We start from the raw sequence: 18335 nt of genomic DNA, 5'->3' as shown, positions 1-18335 counted from the left end.
TGTTTTTCTCCATTCTATTTACAATTATTTTGAAATTTAGACGTTCTGTCTTTAAGTCATGCCAGAAGTGTGGTTTCCATGCAGTTTCTTTTCTCCCTTTATTCTGTTGTGTATTGTTTATAGAGGAAGTATTGGGAGGTGAAAAGGAAGGCAGTCACTATTATCCTTCAGTTACCTGGCAGTCCTTCCTCTATTTACTTTTTTAAAAACAATTTTAGTGAAGTATAATTTACATGTGCCATGAAATTCACCCATTGTAAGTATACAATTCAATGATGTTTGGTAAATTTATAAAATTTGCAGCTACCACCACAATGCGGTTTTAGAATGTTTCCATCACCCTAAATAGTTCCCTTGTGCCAGTTTACAGTCAATTCCCCTCCCACCTCCAGCCCGAGCCAATCTCTAGTCTGTTTTCTGTCTTTAGAGAAATTTTATATACATGAAGTCATACAGTCTGGAGATTTCATATAAATGGAGTCACACTTATGTTGACTTTTGTGTCAGGTTTCTTTTGCTTAGCATTATGTTTTTGAGGTTCACACATGTCATACCATGTAGTTAATTCCCTTTTAATTGATGAACAGTATGGATGCTATATAAATATACCACATTTTGTATATCCATTAACCAGCTGATGGATATTTGAATTACTTCCAGGTTTGGGCTATTATGAAAAATGTTGCTATAAATATTCACATGTAAGTCTTCGAGTGAAGATATGTTTCATTTTCCTTGGGTAGATAGAATTGTTGGATCATATTGCAAATTCATACTGTTAGTATTAAGAAACTGCCAAATTGTTTTTCCAAAGTGACTATAACATTTTACATACCTACCAACAATGTACAATGTCTGAGGGTCCAGTTTCTCCACATCCTCACCTATGCTTGGTATTGTTCTCTTTTTTATTGTAACCATTCTAGCAGGTATAGAATGGATCTCATTATGATTTTAATTTGCTTTTCTCTGACTAATGATGTTGACCATTTTTATGTGATTAGTAGCCATTAGTATATCTTTTTTGGTAAAATATTTATTCAAAACTTTTGACCATTTTTTTAATTGGGTTGTCTTATTATTGAACTAAAATCTTTCTTTGATATTTTTTTAAAATTTTATTTGATTAAATTTATTGGGGTGACAATTGTTAGTAAAATAACATAATTTCAGGTGTACAATTCTGTATTACATCATCTATAAATCCCATTGTGTGTTCATCACCCAGAGTCAGTTCTCCTTCCATCACCATATATTCGATCCCCCTTACCCTCATCTCCCACCCCCCACCCCCCAACTCCCTAACCCTCTGGCAACCACTAAACTATTGTCTGTGTCTATGAGTTTCTGTTTCTCATTTGTTTGTCTTGTTCTTTTGTTGTTTTTGGTTTATATACCACATATCAGTGAAATCACATGGTTCTCTGCTTTTTCTGTCTGACTTATTTCGCTCAGCATTACTCTCTCGAGATCCATCCATGTTGTCACAAATGTTCCTATATCATCTTTCTTTATATATTCTGAATATAAGTCCTTTATCAGATATACAGCTTGTAAATACGTATCTGCTCCCAGTCTGTGTCTTGCATTTTCCTAATAGTACCTTCTGAAGTACAAAAATTTATTTTGTTGCAGCCCAATCTAGCTTTTTTCTTTTCTTAGATTGTGCTTTTTGTGTTGTACATAAAAAATCTTTTTCTAACCTAGGGACTCAAAATTTTCTTCTAGAAGTTTTATAGTTTAGCTCTTACATTTAAGTCCATTTCGAATTAACTTTTATATATGATGTGATACAAGCATCTAAGTTCATTATTTTATACATGGAAATCCAATTTTCCTAGCACCATTTGTTGAAAAGTTCCTTTCCCCATTGAATCACCTTAGCATTTTTGTCAAAAATCAATTGGCCATGTGGAAAGGTTTATTTCTGAATTTGCCATTTTATTCAATTGGTCTCTGTATCTATCCTTACACTAACAAATGCCTAAACTTGGCTATACCGAAGGCTACACTGAACCAGAATCTCACAGAATGCATCACAATACCACAAAAATAAATGGGAAAAAGATGAACTCTTCCACACAGAATTACTTCATAAAAACAGAAAATGAAAACACACACACATGAATTGAGAAAAATTCTCCCCCCACCCCCAAACAACCATGAAGTAGAAGAATACTGCAATGATACTCCAAGCAGAATTAACAAACAACTGGGTACATGGAAACTCACTCTGAATTAGACAAAAAAACTAAGAGGAACGGGAGAGGCGATGGGGGCAGGGAAAAAAGGAAGGAAAGGAGTTCACTGAACTCAGGAAAAAAAAGAAAAAGAAACTACAAATGAGAATAAACCTAAAATTAAATTTAATAAAAGGCACTGAAAACGGCAGAGAACTAGGGCATGAAAGGGAGATAAAGCAAAAAGTTAAAAAAAAAAAAAATTGTCAGGGAGAAACTACAGGAAATCCTCAATATCATCAATAGTTTCTTGGAAACTGCGACTGTAAGTGAAATGACATATAACATAACCAATTTACCATAGGCTGATTAATATAAACAGAGTGAAGTTCGAATGACATATTTCTGGTCACAAAAACATCACCAAACTTTATTTAAATAAAGACCCAAAACACTCCCGATAATAAATACTGAAATGTGAGCTATACATACATTTAAGAAATATTAAAAATAAGTAAGATAATTTTCTAACCTGCTGATTACAGTTCAGGCTCGATGGTGGCCAGAGCCCATCCTGACAGCTCAGGGTGCAAGGCAGGAACCCACCCTGGATATAACACCCTTCCATCGCAGGGCATACTCACACATACACCCGCACTCATTCATACTGGGACAATTTAGACACATCCATTAACCTAGTGTGCACATCTTTTGATGTGAGAGGAAACCAGAGTCCCCAGAGAAAACCCATGCAGACATGGGGAGAAGAGGCAAACTCCACACAGACAGTGGCCCTGGCCAGGAATCAATTTTTGTTTTTTCTCACCAATATCATTACAAAATGATGTTGAATGAAATGATGTTATTCAGGAACCTGCTGTAATAGAATAGGAGGTAAGGCAAAGAAGCAACAGCATTTGTACAATTTGATTCCGTGAAGAAGAAAAATAAAAAATGAAACAGAATTAGTATTTAAACTATAATCCAGGAAAATGTTTCAGAAATAAATTTTTTAAAAAATACTTGGATCTACATATTGAAAAATCATACCAGGTGCCTAAGGAAATTATATTAGAACAATCAGCTCTAAGGCATCTCCTAACACAGCTCTTAGATTTCAGTGATTAATTTTTAAAATCTTCAAGATCTCCACGTAAAAAGATCAAGTAACTTACAAAAGGAAAACAAACTAACATCATCCTTTTCAAAAATAAAAGACGAGGCAAAAGTGGAGCTGCCATTTTTAAAAATTCAATGAAAGAAAGTGTGAACAAAGGATTTTATATCCACCCAAGCTCTCCTTGAAGTATCAAAACTAAAGAAAAACAGTTTTCATGAACACTTCTTGAGGAAGGTACTTGAGAGCAAGAGCTTCACCCAACCATGAAATAACTCGGAAAACTTCAGCAAAGGACTGACTGTGAAAGTTTTAATATATGTAAATGAGAGATGAGTGTGGAAGACTCATGTGCAGGTACTGTATGTTGTGATTAAGTAGAAATGATACAACTAAAAGGGAGGAGAAGTGAGTAAAAGAGAAGAGTAGAATAAACTCACTGATTGTTGTATACAGCATAGGTGAGAGTTAAACGATGCCAATAAATCCTGACACATCAGGTAATAAAAAGTTAACTAAGAAGGGACTAAGGGTATTAGAAAAGATATTAGTACAAAGGTAACCAATAAAACAAAACTACAAACCTTCCTAAATACCATTTAAAAAAATAAATTAGAACAAAGGAAACATATACACACACCTCATAAAGAAACATAAGCAAATATAACCAAATTTACATAATTATAAAATATTCAGACAGACTTGAGGTCAAGAATATCAGTCATATCAATTAGTATAAATGGACTTACCTCATCTATTAAAAGAAAAAGATTTCCAATTTGCTTACAAACCAAGATCCTGCTATGTACTGTATACAAGAGATACATCTAAAATAAATTGATCAAGAAAATGCTAAAAATAAAGAGATAGGAAAAGATATGCCAGGCAAATGAAAATAAGAAACCAACAGTACATATCTTGGTTACAGAGAGAACAGAATTCAAGCCTCAAAGCATTAACTATTGACAAAGAAATGCCACTACCCAAATTTCACAACTAAAATATAATAATTACAAATATTTATGTACCAAATAACAGAAACCACCTCTATGAAGGAAAATCTGCAAAAAATGCAAGAAGAGAGACACTGATAACAGGAAACTTTAACTCATTATTCTTATTACAAAATTAAGTAGGCAAAAAATAAAGAGGAAGAACACCTAAATAACATATTCAGTATTGTAGATCTACAGATATTCATCAAATTCTACACTCTGATAATAGAGAATAAATTTTCTTCTCAAGAACTTATGGAATTTCACACACATACAAAAAACAATCATGTCAGGTGCCAAAAAGATATCACTAAGTTCCATAAGGAAGAACCATTACAAACACTCTCTGATCACAATGTAATACAACTAGAAATGTTTAACAAGAGACGAAATGACCTTCCTCCTAGAAGTTTTAAAACCTTCTAGTAAACAACTCTTCAGTGAAAGAGGAATATACAACTTAAAATTTCTGAAAAATAATTATAATGAAAACACTACATATCAGAATCTATGGGCTATATTTCAAAAGGAAAAGTGATAGCATATCAGAGAAAATGAAAAAATAAAATAAATGAACTAATTCCAATTTAAAAATTCTAAAAAATAAGCAACTAAATCAAAGTTAGTTGAAATAATAAATATAAAAGCAGAAATTAATGAGGCAGAATGGAGGTGGGAAACTTTCCTGAATATATACAGAGTAAATACTTCAGGCTTGTGGGCCTTTACGTTCCCTGATGCAATTACTCAGTTCTGTTGTTGTAGCACAAAAGCAGCTATTTGCAATACATAAATGAATGGACATAGCTGTGGTCCAATAAAACTTTATTTACAAAGACAGGTTACTAGCCCACAGGCTACAGTTGACTGACCCCTAACGTAAAAGTTTAAAAACCTGTAGAATAAGTAAGGCATCAGATCTGAATGTTTTTGTAAAAAATTAAGAAAATTGAAATTTTCAAAATGTTGACTTAATCAAGGAAGCAGAAAGAAAGCATAAATATAAAAAATAAGAAATAGCAGAGGGAGGGAGGAATTAACCATTGTAACTGATTTTTTTTTATTTGAGACTACTTTGCAAACTTCTATGCAAATAAATTTGAAAACAAAGAAAAAATAGATAATTTCCTAGGTAAATATAGATTACCCAAAGTGACCACCATTAGATTTGGAAATCTGAAGCAGATCAGTTTCAATCAAAGAAATAGTCATGGGATGTAAAGTACAGCATAGGGAATATAGCCAATGGTATTGTAATAGCTATGTATGGTGTCAGAGGGGTGGTAGACTTGCGGGGTTATCACTTTGTGAGAGCTGCAAATGTCTAATTATTATGTTGTTTTGTACACCTGAAATTAATATAAAAAATAAAATTAAAAAAATGGAAAACAGAACTACAGAAAGAAAAAGACTGCATGGCCTTCAAAGCCTAAAATACTTACTATCTGGCCCTTTACAAAAGAAGTTTGGCAATCCTTGAATTAGAGGCCTAAGAATTGGTAAGGAAATGAAACTATCTCTATTTACAATGATGTGACAATATAACTGTGAAGCCCTAGGAAATTAATGATAAAACAAAATCAGATATTTTAAAAATTCAGTAAGATAGAAGGATATAAAATTAACATACAGGATCAGTAGCTTTCATATACACACATAATAACCAGTTAGAGAACGTAACTGGTTACGTTAGTAGAGGAAAACCCCGTTTATATTAACAAAGATTAACTACTTAGGAATTAACTGAACAACAAATATGCAAAATCTGTGAGGGAAATTTTAAAACACTCTGAGAGACATAAATATAACCTTGAACAAATGGAAAGATAGCCCCTCTTTTTGAATAGGATGACTCAACATCATAAAGATTGCAGTGCTCCCTAAATTAATTTATAAATTTAATGTAATCCCAATAAAATACCAATATACCTTTTTATGGAATTAGACTGTTGACATTAAAGTTCACACAGAAAAACAAGCATATAGAAATATCCAGGAAAACTCTTTAAAAAACTGTGAGGGAGAAAACTAGTCCTACCAGATATTAAAACACACTAACTATAAAGCCTTATAACACTGTCATATTTGTAATTTTATTCTTTTAGATGATAATTAGATTAATATCTGCTTCCTCATTAATCTATAACCTCCATGAAGGCAAGAACCACCATGACTGTCTTAGACATTATAATTTCTCCAAATCCTACCATAATGCCTGGTACATAGTTGGCACATAGCAGGCCCATTGCTCTCTTGGAGTTCTCACTCAGGTATGTGTGGGAGGAAGAGGAATGATATAGATAAGAAACAAGCAAAACTATGTAAGTAAAAGTCATTCAATTAATGGTAAGTACTAAGAAAAAATACAAAGAACTGGTGATCAGAGAAAGGTGTATTTGAGTTAAGACCTGAAGGACATCTATGTGAAGCTGTGGTGAATTGACAGAGCATTCCAAGGAGAGGAAATTGCACACGCAAAGGCCCCGAGGGTGGTAACAAGTTTGGGAAGTCCGAGAAACAGAGTCAGTAGAGCTGAATTGTAAAGGAAGATGGAAGATGATAAATTGCTTAGGACCTCTGAGGGTCATGCTAGGGTGTATGATCTTTGTTCTAATTGTAGTGATAGGATATTACAGTGTGTGGTAGACAGAGTAATGCCCTCCCAAAGATATCCAACATCCTAATCCCAGAATTTGTGAATATTATATTATTACATGGCAAAGAGGAATTAAGGTAGCTAATCATCTGACTTTAAAATAGGGGGATTATCCTGGATTATCCAAATGGGCCTAATATAATCCTTAAATGTAGAAGAGGGTCCTTAAAAATGTGGAAGAGATGCATAAGAGTCAGTGTCAGATTCACTGTGAGAAGGACGCACCCTGCCGTTGCTAGTTTAGAAAATGGAGGAAGGACGCCATGAGCCACGAAATGCAGGTGGCCTCTGAAAGCTCAAAAAGGCAAGAAAATAGATCCTCCTCTAGAACTTCCAGAAAGGAATGCACCCTGTTTAAGCCACTAAATGTGTGGTAATTTGTTTCAACAGTAAGGGCGAATTAATATAAAATGTTAGGATGTGGTTTGCATTTTTAATAGATCATTTTAAACAACTGGGCTAACTCGACAGGGAAAATTGCTTTGATATCGGGAAGTTTTGATACGAGATCTGTTTTCAGACCTTCACCATCTGAATGCTGGGGCACAGAGCTGCAGTTGGGGAAGTTTATCTACCCAAAGATACTTAAAGCTTTTGTTTTAATTTCTCTTTCAATAGACAAGGCGAGTTTAACCAGAGACAAGCAAAAAACAAAAAGTACAGTATTTCAGTAATGTCTCGGCTTCTAGAAGAGAGAAAGGAAGAGAGAACAGAATGGCAGCATTGGTCTGCAGCCTGCACCCTCAGCAGTAGTTAAGGGTGTGTCCGCTTTTGCTCACTACTGTACCCACAGCATCCAACCCAGTACCAACCACAGTGTGAGCACTCAACCAATATTCCATCCATGAATGAATGAACCATAAAATAGCCTACTCTACAAAACATTCTCTTAATTTTACGTAAATCCTACCCAGTGATTGTTTACATTCTTCATATGTTTACAAATCACTGAACAAAATTTTAATTTCTGGGTAGCCCATGGCAAAAATAATAAACTGAATTAATTTGAACTAAATACATGCAGAAAACAACTGAAAACTGGTTTTGAATAGATTGTATTGTGCTTAAGTTTATAAATAACTGACTAGAATATAAACTGTATGAGGGTGGAGACGTTTGTCTTTTCTTTTTTTATTATTTACTGCTGTAGCCTCCAAGACTTAGAACTAAGTGCCTGGTATGTAACACAAACTTAATAAACACTTAAGAATATATAGAAGAATACATAGCTGGTACTAAGTGTGTAGACATTTTAGATACAAAAGAATCAGGCATTTCCAAATCTGAAGCAATTAAAACATGTAGGGTATAAATGAGGTGTGTTGTTTTTAATTCACCATTACGTGAATTAACTGACACTTTATACTTTCTATGTCATTAGTACTATTATCAAATAGTCTGTTTTTATGTTTTTGATACGGTTCACTAAGACAACCACTATTCAGATGGTTGGTTTTTCATCCTTTTGACCTGGCAATTTTAAAAGATTACACAACTCAAAGAAAAATCACTTTTGAAGGAAAAAAAAATCATACAGTGTGAGAATGGCAATGATAAATAAAATACATGATCCTAGGACTGAAGCAAAAATGCTTAACTTTAGATTTGATACTGTCTGTAACAAGTTACTATAATTAATATAAGTAAACTTCTATGGTTGCCTCAGTTTTCCCATTTGTATTAGATTATCCCCTTCAAGGTCTACAATTCTTTATTGTAGAGCAAGTAAACCTCATTTCTTTAGCAAATTGATCTATTTTCACATTTACTGTTACAAATTAATTATAATACTCCTATTTATTATATCTGAATTCATACCTAAGAAACTCCAAATGAAATACTGTCCTGTTAAAAGTTATTAAATTTTGGCTTGATTTTATTTGATTCATATCTAAGCCATTTTCCTTTAAGTTAGAATAAAAAATAAAATACCCAGCTATTCAGAATCCTACATGTGCCTAATAAACAATGTAATTGATGAAAACTTTCAGTGTTTCTAAAACAAACAAAATTGTCAACAGAATGCCTGGCGGTAGACTAACCAGAAAAAAATTTTTGATAGACTATAATTCATGAAGATTGGCTCAAAACAAATGTCCCTCCCAAAAGAAAATCTGACAATTATTCTGTTGTCTAATTTGGCTCAGCCTAAATTGACCTTGTTTATTCATCTCAGTCTTATCATTCTTATTAACTTGGCATAAGAGGAGAACATATGGCATATGTCTGGGAAGTCCATTTCTGCATCTTACACTGAAATAAAGGTAGACTATACTGAACATTTCCAAAGAGTTCAGCTATTAAGGTAGCTTAATGTATATTAGAACTAGTTAAGTTCATATTATTCCCACTTAGGCGTTTTATGTTTGCTGCCTATAAAACTAGAAACTAAGTAGAGAGATCTTTTTCTGAGCCTCAGGATATGACTAAAACTAGCCAATCTTAAACATATTTCCAAAGAAGATAACCTTAAGCTATTTTAAAACAAAAATTAAAGGGTATCAGCAACTTCACAACCTAAAGATGTTTATAGGTTTTCACTGAATTTCTAGCTATGTTTAAGAAAGCTGATCAAGATAATGTGAGGAAAGATCATGGGAGCTGAAGAACAAAAAACAGTATTTCCATTTTCTCTCCAGCCTAATCTGGTCTCCTATGAATTTTCTTATTTTTGTTTTCTGATGAACTAAATAAAGCTTATGGTGAAAGAGAAGTTACATTTTATTGTGGCTTTAATATGTCAAAAGAAAAGCTGTGAGGAAATGAACTGCTTTACGGATTCATAACTCTTTTATGGAATGGCACTTAGTTCTCCAAGTCGTCGAATTAGATAAGCAAAAACCTTAGAAAAGCCAAAGCTTCAAAATTTATATATTTTAAGTAGTAGTGTTTTCATCTGGAATGTATTCTTTTTATTAACTACGTCAAATGAAAAACATGAAAGTATAATTTCATATACAAAGCTTTACTTATTATTATATATTTCGAAATTCTTAGTCTTTATTAGTGGCCTTCATATGACATGTACTACTATTTGTGTAGTACTTTACTTCCGCAAAGCTCAGACCATCACACTTCATAACTTTGCATTCAAATATAAAATTTCAGCTATAAGGGGTCTTTATTATCTGAAACCCTACAGTTACATAGAGCAACAGTGCTCGTAATGTGAAATCTTGAAGAATGCGCTACTTATACACTTGGTCCTTACTCAAATATCACTCCCCAGTGAATAGTAGCATTTACTCCCACTTGTTAAGTGTTAGTTCACAAGTGCTTTCACTAATTATCAGCTATGTAAACACCCAACATAGTAATATAAACACATTTCAAACAACTGAAAATCTCGCACAAAACAGACTATTTCATGAAGTCAATGAAATAGATGTTGGGGAAATGTTCAAATTTCATGCAAAAACCATAAATGAGGATATGGCACTGAGACTAATCAACTGAAAAAGAGAAATTCCACAAGGATAAAGAAATTAAAAGAATTGCAAATGAGTTTATTAGGAGTATTAATAAAAGTCTCAGAAAAAATGAAGTCCTTGAATATTTCTTGGGGGAAAAAATGGTCCTCTTTATAATCATAAATGTTGTCAAAGTTAAATGTGAACTTAAAGATGCCATTATCATGAGAGTTTTTTTTGTTTTGTTTTTTTTACATGATGAAACTATTTTGTGTTCTGATTGTGGTGGTAACAACATGAATCTATACAGCTGTTAAAATTCATAGAACCTGTACCTTTAAAAGTCCATTTTAATGTGTAATTTAATAAAATTTATAAAGCCAAAAAACAAGTTATATAAAATTTTATACAAAATATTATCTCAACTTTATTTGTTTAAAAAGATAAGTATAGGAGCTAACTATCCAGATGAGAACTCTCAATATTTGGATTATGTTAATGTTCTTTTTCTATGTTTCTTTGAGTTTTTCTACAGTAATAATGGATTACATTTACAATTAAGAAAATAAAATTTAATTAAAAACTTTTACCATTCATTCTAATTGTGCAATACGTAGGCCTTTAGAGCATCACATTTTATGCTCACATGATACTTCTTTTGAAAATTGTATATGTAAAATATTTTATTTGTATATTAAAGTTGAATTTAATTGCTCTTCAAAATGTCCTGTAATATTTAATGGTGGGAAAATTAGAAGTAGTTTTCAATGTTTTTAACATTATGGTATTTCAATGATTATATTGTTGAAAGTTTCCAAGGAAATTTTTTAATTACATTTTTAAAAACCTCAGAAACTTGAAAACATTCAATACTTAATCTATAACATATTTAACCATATAATTTTCTTTTCTATCCTTTTTCCAATTTCAAAAACCCTTATACCACAGACAAGTATTTGACAGAAGGGATGAACTTGAAAAAGACATCTGTGCTGAATCTTTGAAGGGTAAGACATGTAATAAAAAAGGTAATGGTACCCAAAGTATTCAAAGTATAACAGAAAGCAGTGTTATAACTGGCAAGAGCTTTCAGTAAATAAATAAAAATAAGAAAGTTCTGGACATTTCTAGTTGGTGTATTATAAAACTGCTCTTATTTGGTACAATGTAAAATACCAAGTCAACTGATTATAACAAAGGCTTAATGAGCATACAAATAAATGTGGGAATCTTGTTAAAATGTTGATTCTCATTCAGTAGGCCTGAATGGAGCCCATAATTCAGAATTTCTAAAAACCTCTCAAGTGATTTATATGTTACCAGCCTAGAGATTACACTTTAAGAAGCCAGGTTCCTAAGGCCGCTGAGAAAAATGGCATGATTTTTGTCCAATTCAGTAATAAAGAAATGTACATAGTAAGTACATTTAAGGCAACTATGTAATATACTCCCTAAAAGTGGTACCCAAAAAAGTGTAATAAAGTAACAGCAATCACCTCCAGCCAAGATGTTCAGCTGAGTTGGTGACTTTCAAAGTACAATTTCAATGTGCGTAAGAAAGTATGTAAGTAGAAAGCACAAATAACACATAGATGACTGACTGTGAAGGGACAAAAGCAATTAATATTTCAAAGTTCTCACTATGTGCTCTTTTCACTGTTCCCTAAAGATGACTCTAAGCTTGGCCTATTCATTTCCTACCTTTCCCTCTGATAAAGGGCCAATTCTGCTGAACTAAGCCTTTAAGACTTTGAAATGCAAAATTTCGAAGGAAGATACAAAGGATGACAAGAGAGGCATGTGGCATTAAGAGGATTTATATGAAGTTTTTCTTCTGGATAGCCCAGGGGACAAGTATGTGAGAGCAATTTCAGCATCTGAGGGAAATGAATAGGACAGAAAAAGAATTTTTAAAGAAGTATTGCATAGTGCCAAGCATACAGCAAGGAAACTAGTAAAGCTTCAGTAACCAACCATAAGGAAATGGAGATCTATGAACTTTAAAACAAAGGCTATAACAAGAGTCAAAGAAGGACCCAGTAATCCCACTTCTGGGTATTTATCTGAAGAAACCCAAAACACTATTTCAAAGGGACATGTGCATCCGTATGTTCATTGCAGCATTATTTACAGTGGCCTCGATGTGGAGGCAGCCTAGGTGTCCATCAATGGATGAATTGATAAAGAAAAAGTGATACATATATACAATGGAGTACTACTCAGCCATAAAAAAGGAATGAAATCTTGCCATCTGCAACAACATGGAAGGACCTAGACAGTATTGGAATAAGTCAGCCAGAGAAAGACAAATGCCATATGATTTCACTTATATGTGGAATCTAAAGAACATAAACAAACAAAACAGAAACAAATTCATAGATACAGAGACCATTTTGAGGGTTGCGGATAGGAAGGGGAATGGGAGGATGGGTTTAAAAGGGAAGGTATTAAGAAGTACAAATCGGTAGTTACAAAATAGTCATGGGGATGTAAAGTATATGTAGCATAAGGACAATTAAGTTCGCGAACTCGTCCTAGAAAAAGTGCTACATACCTCACTGCTGAATATCACTGTGGTCACCTTCAAAGTACTCCCCTCGGGAAGCTATGCACCCACGCCAGTGCCTAGTCCACCCTTCAAAGCAATTTTGGAACTCTTTTCTGGAATGGCCATCAGAGCTGTCGTCATATTACCCTTGATGTCCTGAATGTCATCAAAATGCCCTCCTTTCAATATTTCCTTTATCTTCGGGTAAAGAAAGAAGTCATTGGGAGCCAGATCAGGTGAGTAGGGAGGGTGTTCCAATACAGTTATTTGTTTACTGGCTAAAAACTCCCTCACAGACAGCGCTGTGTGAGCTGGTGCATTGTCGTGATGGAAGAGCCATGAATTGTTGGCGAAAAATTCATGTCATCTAACTTTTTCATGCAGCCTTTTCAGCACTTCCAAATAGTAAACTTGGTTAACTCCAGTTGGTGCAAATTCATAATGAATAATCTCTCTGATATCAAAAAAGGTTATCAACATTGTTGCAACAAGTTCGCGAACTTAATTGTCAAACCACGTAGACAATAATATTGTAGTAACTATGTACGGTGTCAGATGGATACTATATTTATCAGGGTGCACAGCTCATAAGTTATATAAATGTCTAGTCACTATTTTGTACACCTGAAACTAATATAATAGTGTATGCCAATTGTAATTGAAAAACTACAAATTATTAAATAAATATATAAAAAGAAAGGGCATTTTCAAAGGTGAAATACATAAAATCTCATTAGAGATCTGCAATAACAGACAAACGTGAAGTTGCATTTGATGAGGGAGATCACAACTTTGAATTCCAATTAATCCCATTAGTAGACGTGTATCACAAAAAAATTACTCAATTATTATTGTAGTTTGAATTTCATCAATAAAAAATTTGTGGAATTTTTCTCACTTGTTATGTAAGTACTTACATAGTATCTTCAATTTTGCCTCTTGGCCTGCAAAGCCTAAAATACTTAAAAGCTGTCCCTTTATATAATGTGGGCCCTTCATTTAAAGTAAAACAAATACAATTAAGGGATGGGGACTGTCATAGTTGACAAGAAACTAAATGAAGCAATAACACTGGCTTTTATGAGAAAAAAATAAAACAGAAGTGGTACATATTTAAGACTGTAACATACCAGAGTCAGAAGCAATCACTTCATTAAACCAACCTCTTTAGATGTCCAGCTAGAATCTAGATTATAGATCTAAACATGTTTGCTATGGAAGTTAATTTTCTTTTATATGATAAAATCGGCATGGATTCAAGGAAGATTGACAATGACTAACATGATGAAAGTTGGTGTCTATTAAAAAAGTTTTGAAAGTAAGTTGTTTAGCTCAAAAATGTCAAGATTACAGGAATAACAATTACATTTAAAGTTACACAAAGTATGTTGGGCTGTTGTTATGGTCTATAGAAGACTCTTAAAACCATACTTATAGCAGTGGAGTTCGTTTTGTTTTTGTTTTGTTTAGTCATAAGAATTCTTTATTGACTATTGGGAAGACAAAATGTTAAACCAGTTTCTGAGAGAGACTGTTAATTTTGTACTCCTAGAAATCTTCCAGAAGAGAATAACCATCTTACTACAGGATTTAAACTTTTATCCACTTAAGTGCAAGAGCCAATCTATTATTTTAAAAAATCCAGATGTCCTGTGAAAGCATTATAAACCATATCACAGTATGGCTCCATATCATATTAGAAATGTTATGAAATTTTTAACTATATAGCCAAACAAAACATCCCAGTGTATACAAAAATGCCCCCAAACAGCAAGTAATTTAGAATTAATGACAGACAAGTAACATGTATTCTTATAGAAATATAATCATCAAGATATTTCTTGGTGCTAGGACTACAAGGAGGAATAAGATGCTGCAGATATGCTTTAGAAAACTTATAATCTATCTACTTGGGAAGGTAGACTAAACAAATAAAGGAAATAAATAATAAGTTAACATAAGTATAGTACCAAATTAGTGGTATATGCATGTACTAAGTGCTATAAGAGAAGAGAAACAACTGGGATTCACAAATACCAACAATTACTTATTTCAAAGATGAGAATATGTTCATTAATGTCTACCTAATATCCATCAATAATGAGAAATTAGATTGTAATAGTAATGACACTTCCTTTTTCTCAGCCTAATGGCATATAAATGTAAGTAAGGATGCCGCTTTTAAAAGTATCATTTTTATGTACTAAGCCAGGGTCTGCAGGTATATCACTGCTATCAGAGCAAATAACCCACTAATCAAATGCAGTATTCTTTGTTATTGAGAAAAAAAAGTCCTCATAAAACATCTCAACACAGTTCTCTAAGTAATCAACCAGAACTGGAAGTTAGATAAAACTTACTTGTCATGCAAGTTTTAAGGCATCATTTTAAGAACAGAAGGAACAGTATAGTCACAGTCTATTCATTTGATTTTCAGTGCAGATATTAACCATAACGTGTATGTGTATGAGAATAATTCATACTTTCATACTATTTTGAAGTTTCATGACTGCGTTCTCTAGAGTTTTAAGTATTTTAATATGTTTAAGTTATGATTACTGTATTTCTTTTTAGTGAGGATGTTAAAAGTTTCTGTTAACAATTTTTGTTAAGGTCCTTTATTAGATTTTAAGATAACTAATATTGTGATCTTTTATTTTAGAAGGAGAAATGAGAGAAGACTGCATAGGACAGGTAAAACACTTTCTGTTACTGTTTATTATTAGACATTTAAATTCCAAGAGAAAAGCATACTGTACGTGATTATTCTGACTCAGGAAAAGCTGGCTACTGGTGTACATTAAGTGGAAACATCCTTCTAGAAAACTATTCAGGTTCTCAGTATTTCAAAGTTGTAGTTATTATTAAAGTATTTATTTTTGAAAAGTAAAATTGTGTATATTGATTGTGTACAAATGAAATTATACATCTGGAATTTGCCTCAAAATAATCCAGTGGGGAGTAAGTAGGAGGGATGAGTTTAAAGGGAGTAAACTGCGGGTATCCTTAACTGTGCTGGCTTTGCTGCCCTCTGAATGCGTCTGGAAATGGCAAACTCAAATTCTGAAAGCAGCAAAAAGGATTTCTTTGAGGATGAATTGGGTAAAGAAAGTGTAATTCTCACGCTGGTTCCAGTTAATGAGGAACCTAATGAAGAACATCAAATGGAACCAAGCATTTCTTCAACCTCAGACGCCAACCTGAAGATTCCTAGGACAAATGATAAAGTTTATCTTCCTCAAATGATTGAACAGTTCAAATCTTGTCCAAAACCAATCCTCCCCTTGCCAGCCATTTTGCCTTCAGTTAACAAAGTACATTGGGACACTGTGGAACTGGTGCCAACAATTTAATTTGAGTACTGATGGTGAGAAAATAGAGGTTTATCTGAGGCTCAAGGAACATGCTTACTCTGAAGTAAAACAAATGAGTGAGGAGTATGGAGACAGTGTAAAGAATATTCCTGAAACACCACAGGAGGCCACATTGTAGTCAAGTTCAAAGAAATGCAAGATGGTGACTGAGGGAGCAAGGAGTCAGAAAAGTTGTAAGATGAGTAAGAGAGAGGAAGTGACCAATAGAGTTGAAGTGATAACTTCAGCTCAGGAAGCCATGTTGGCAGCATGGGCAAGAATTGCTGCAAGAGCCATTCAACCTAAGGCTGTGAATTCATGTTCCATTCCTACTTCTGCTGAAAACTTTCTGCTGCAAACCACTGGTATCAGGTTGTATGTGGTCCATAGCAGACGTCTCTGGGCAGACAGAAAGGGTTGAGTTTGCCCGCAGTTGTGTACAGGTCAGGCCTGGGTGCTTAACACTCCTAAGAAAATGATCTCTCTCTACCTGTTATCGGCCTGCACTTTCCCATACCCAGACCTAGGAGATAATATGTTATGCTTCAAATGCATTAAGAGGAATAAGGGGATGATGGACAGATTAATTACAATGAGGAAATAGAAGCAACCTGGTTTGAACACACCTACATCATTCCGTTTGGATAGGCCATGTTTTAATAAACAATAAATGGTGGATAGCTCACAGAAAGAAAAAAAAAAAGGATAGATATAGATGAATTAAAGTCACCCTGAGTTGATAATTGATGAAGGTGGGGGATGGATAATACAGTAGCTTACACATACCATTCTTTCTATTTTGGTATATGTTAAAAATTATCCAAAATTAAAAGTTTAAAAATAAAAGGTTTACAATAATGAAAAAGTTATCCAATTCATTTTTATTACATTTATGTGTAATATTTATAAGTAAGGCATGTGGAGGTCCCTCTGCATATTGTGCCATTGACATTACATCTAAGTTCATTTTTGGAGGAGATATCAATGCCCTGAAATTATACCAATTTCAGAAAGGAATAAGTCAGAAAAAGCCTCATAATTTTATTAAAAGCCCACAGTGGATCATAGTAACTGATTCATTATGAGTCTTGGGTTTCAATGATTAGTTTCACAATTACTAGCATTATAACTTTGGAAAGATCATTTCATCTCAGTAAGCCTCAGCTTCCTCATCTGCAAAACAGAGATAATTCTACATACCCCACAGGATTTTTATGAAGACCTATTGTGACCATGTATGTGGTAGGACTTTGTTAATTATATGGAACTATACTAATAATATTAATTATGAATATCACTGCTTCAATCTACTTATTTATGGACATATCTGTATTTAAAATAAAACTTTTTAATTCTTCATTTGTTTGGAGGAAAATACTCCATGAAACAGTTAAATGTAATTCATAATAATCTGTGCTTAATTTGCTAGCACTTAAAGAAATGTAACCATAAATTCTATATATTTTTTAAAAGCTTATTTTTTAGAACACTTAACGAACAAACAAACTGCATCTTGTCAAAACTTTATAGAGCCAATCAAGAAATTGACTTCCCAAGGATCTTTCTGGAATGGTTGTTATGCAGACTAGAGAAAGATCGGTTACATAGAATGGTTATCGTAACCTAATTGGCTGCATAAATCTTTGAGGTCAGATATAATATAGCTTAAGTTCAGATTAGCACTAATCTGTATACACTTTATGTTCAAACCTCTGGTTTCTTATTATTAAGTATAGATAAAATACAGATTATAACAATCTAATTATTGGTTACAAAGGTTTTTCTCATTCAAAATTTTCATATGCTACATTTTAAAGTAGGGTTTTATTTGTGTCTTTGTATAATTTTCTTTTAGTATAATAACTATTTTTCAACATATTTCTCTTTATCAACTATCAACTTTAATCAATTGAATCTATTCAATAAGAAACAAAAATTTTAAAATAACATTTGTCAAGTGCTTATTATATGCTGGCACTGGTCTCAGTACTTTAAATGTTTTAATTCAGTTAATTCTCAAAACAACCTTATGAGGTAGATACTATTATGTTGGTGCAAAAGTAATTGCAGTTTTTG

At 33.1% G+C, this 18335-nt stretch overlaps 1 protein-coding gene and 1 pseudogene across 10 annotated transcripts in view; both read left to right on the top strand.

Annotated features, from left to right (window-relative positions):
* The window catches only part of WDPCP (WD repeat containing planar cell polarity effector), a 385676-nt gene that overhangs the window by 346586 nt on the left and 20755 nt on the right, over positions 1–18335 (top strand). For 7 of the 10 annotated variants that reach the window (XM_074332050.1, XM_074332048.1, XM_074332047.1 and 4 more), the window contains one exon: positions 11307–11469. In XM_074332050.1, coding sequence (XP_074188151.1) covers positions 11307–11454 — 148 coding nt within the window. In that variant the 3' untranslated portion in view covers positions 11455–11469. Of the gene's footprint in view, positions 1–11306; positions 11470–15568; positions 15601–18335 lie in introns of those variants that run through there. The other 3 variants (XM_074332051.1, XM_074332049.1, XM_019717842.2) reach the window with 1 other exon arrangement.
* Positions 15608–17008, top strand: LOC109438195 (developmental pluripotency-associated protein 2; annotated as a pseudogene).

This window comes from Rhinolophus sinicus, linkage group LG05, assembly GCF_036562045.2.
Source record: "Rhinolophus sinicus isolate RSC01 linkage group LG05, ASM3656204v1, whole genome shotgun sequence".
NCBI lineage: Eukaryota > Metazoa > Chordata > Mammalia > Chiroptera > Rhinolophidae > Rhinolophus > Rhinolophus sinicus.
This window is presented reverse-complemented; position numbering and strand designations above follow the sequence as displayed.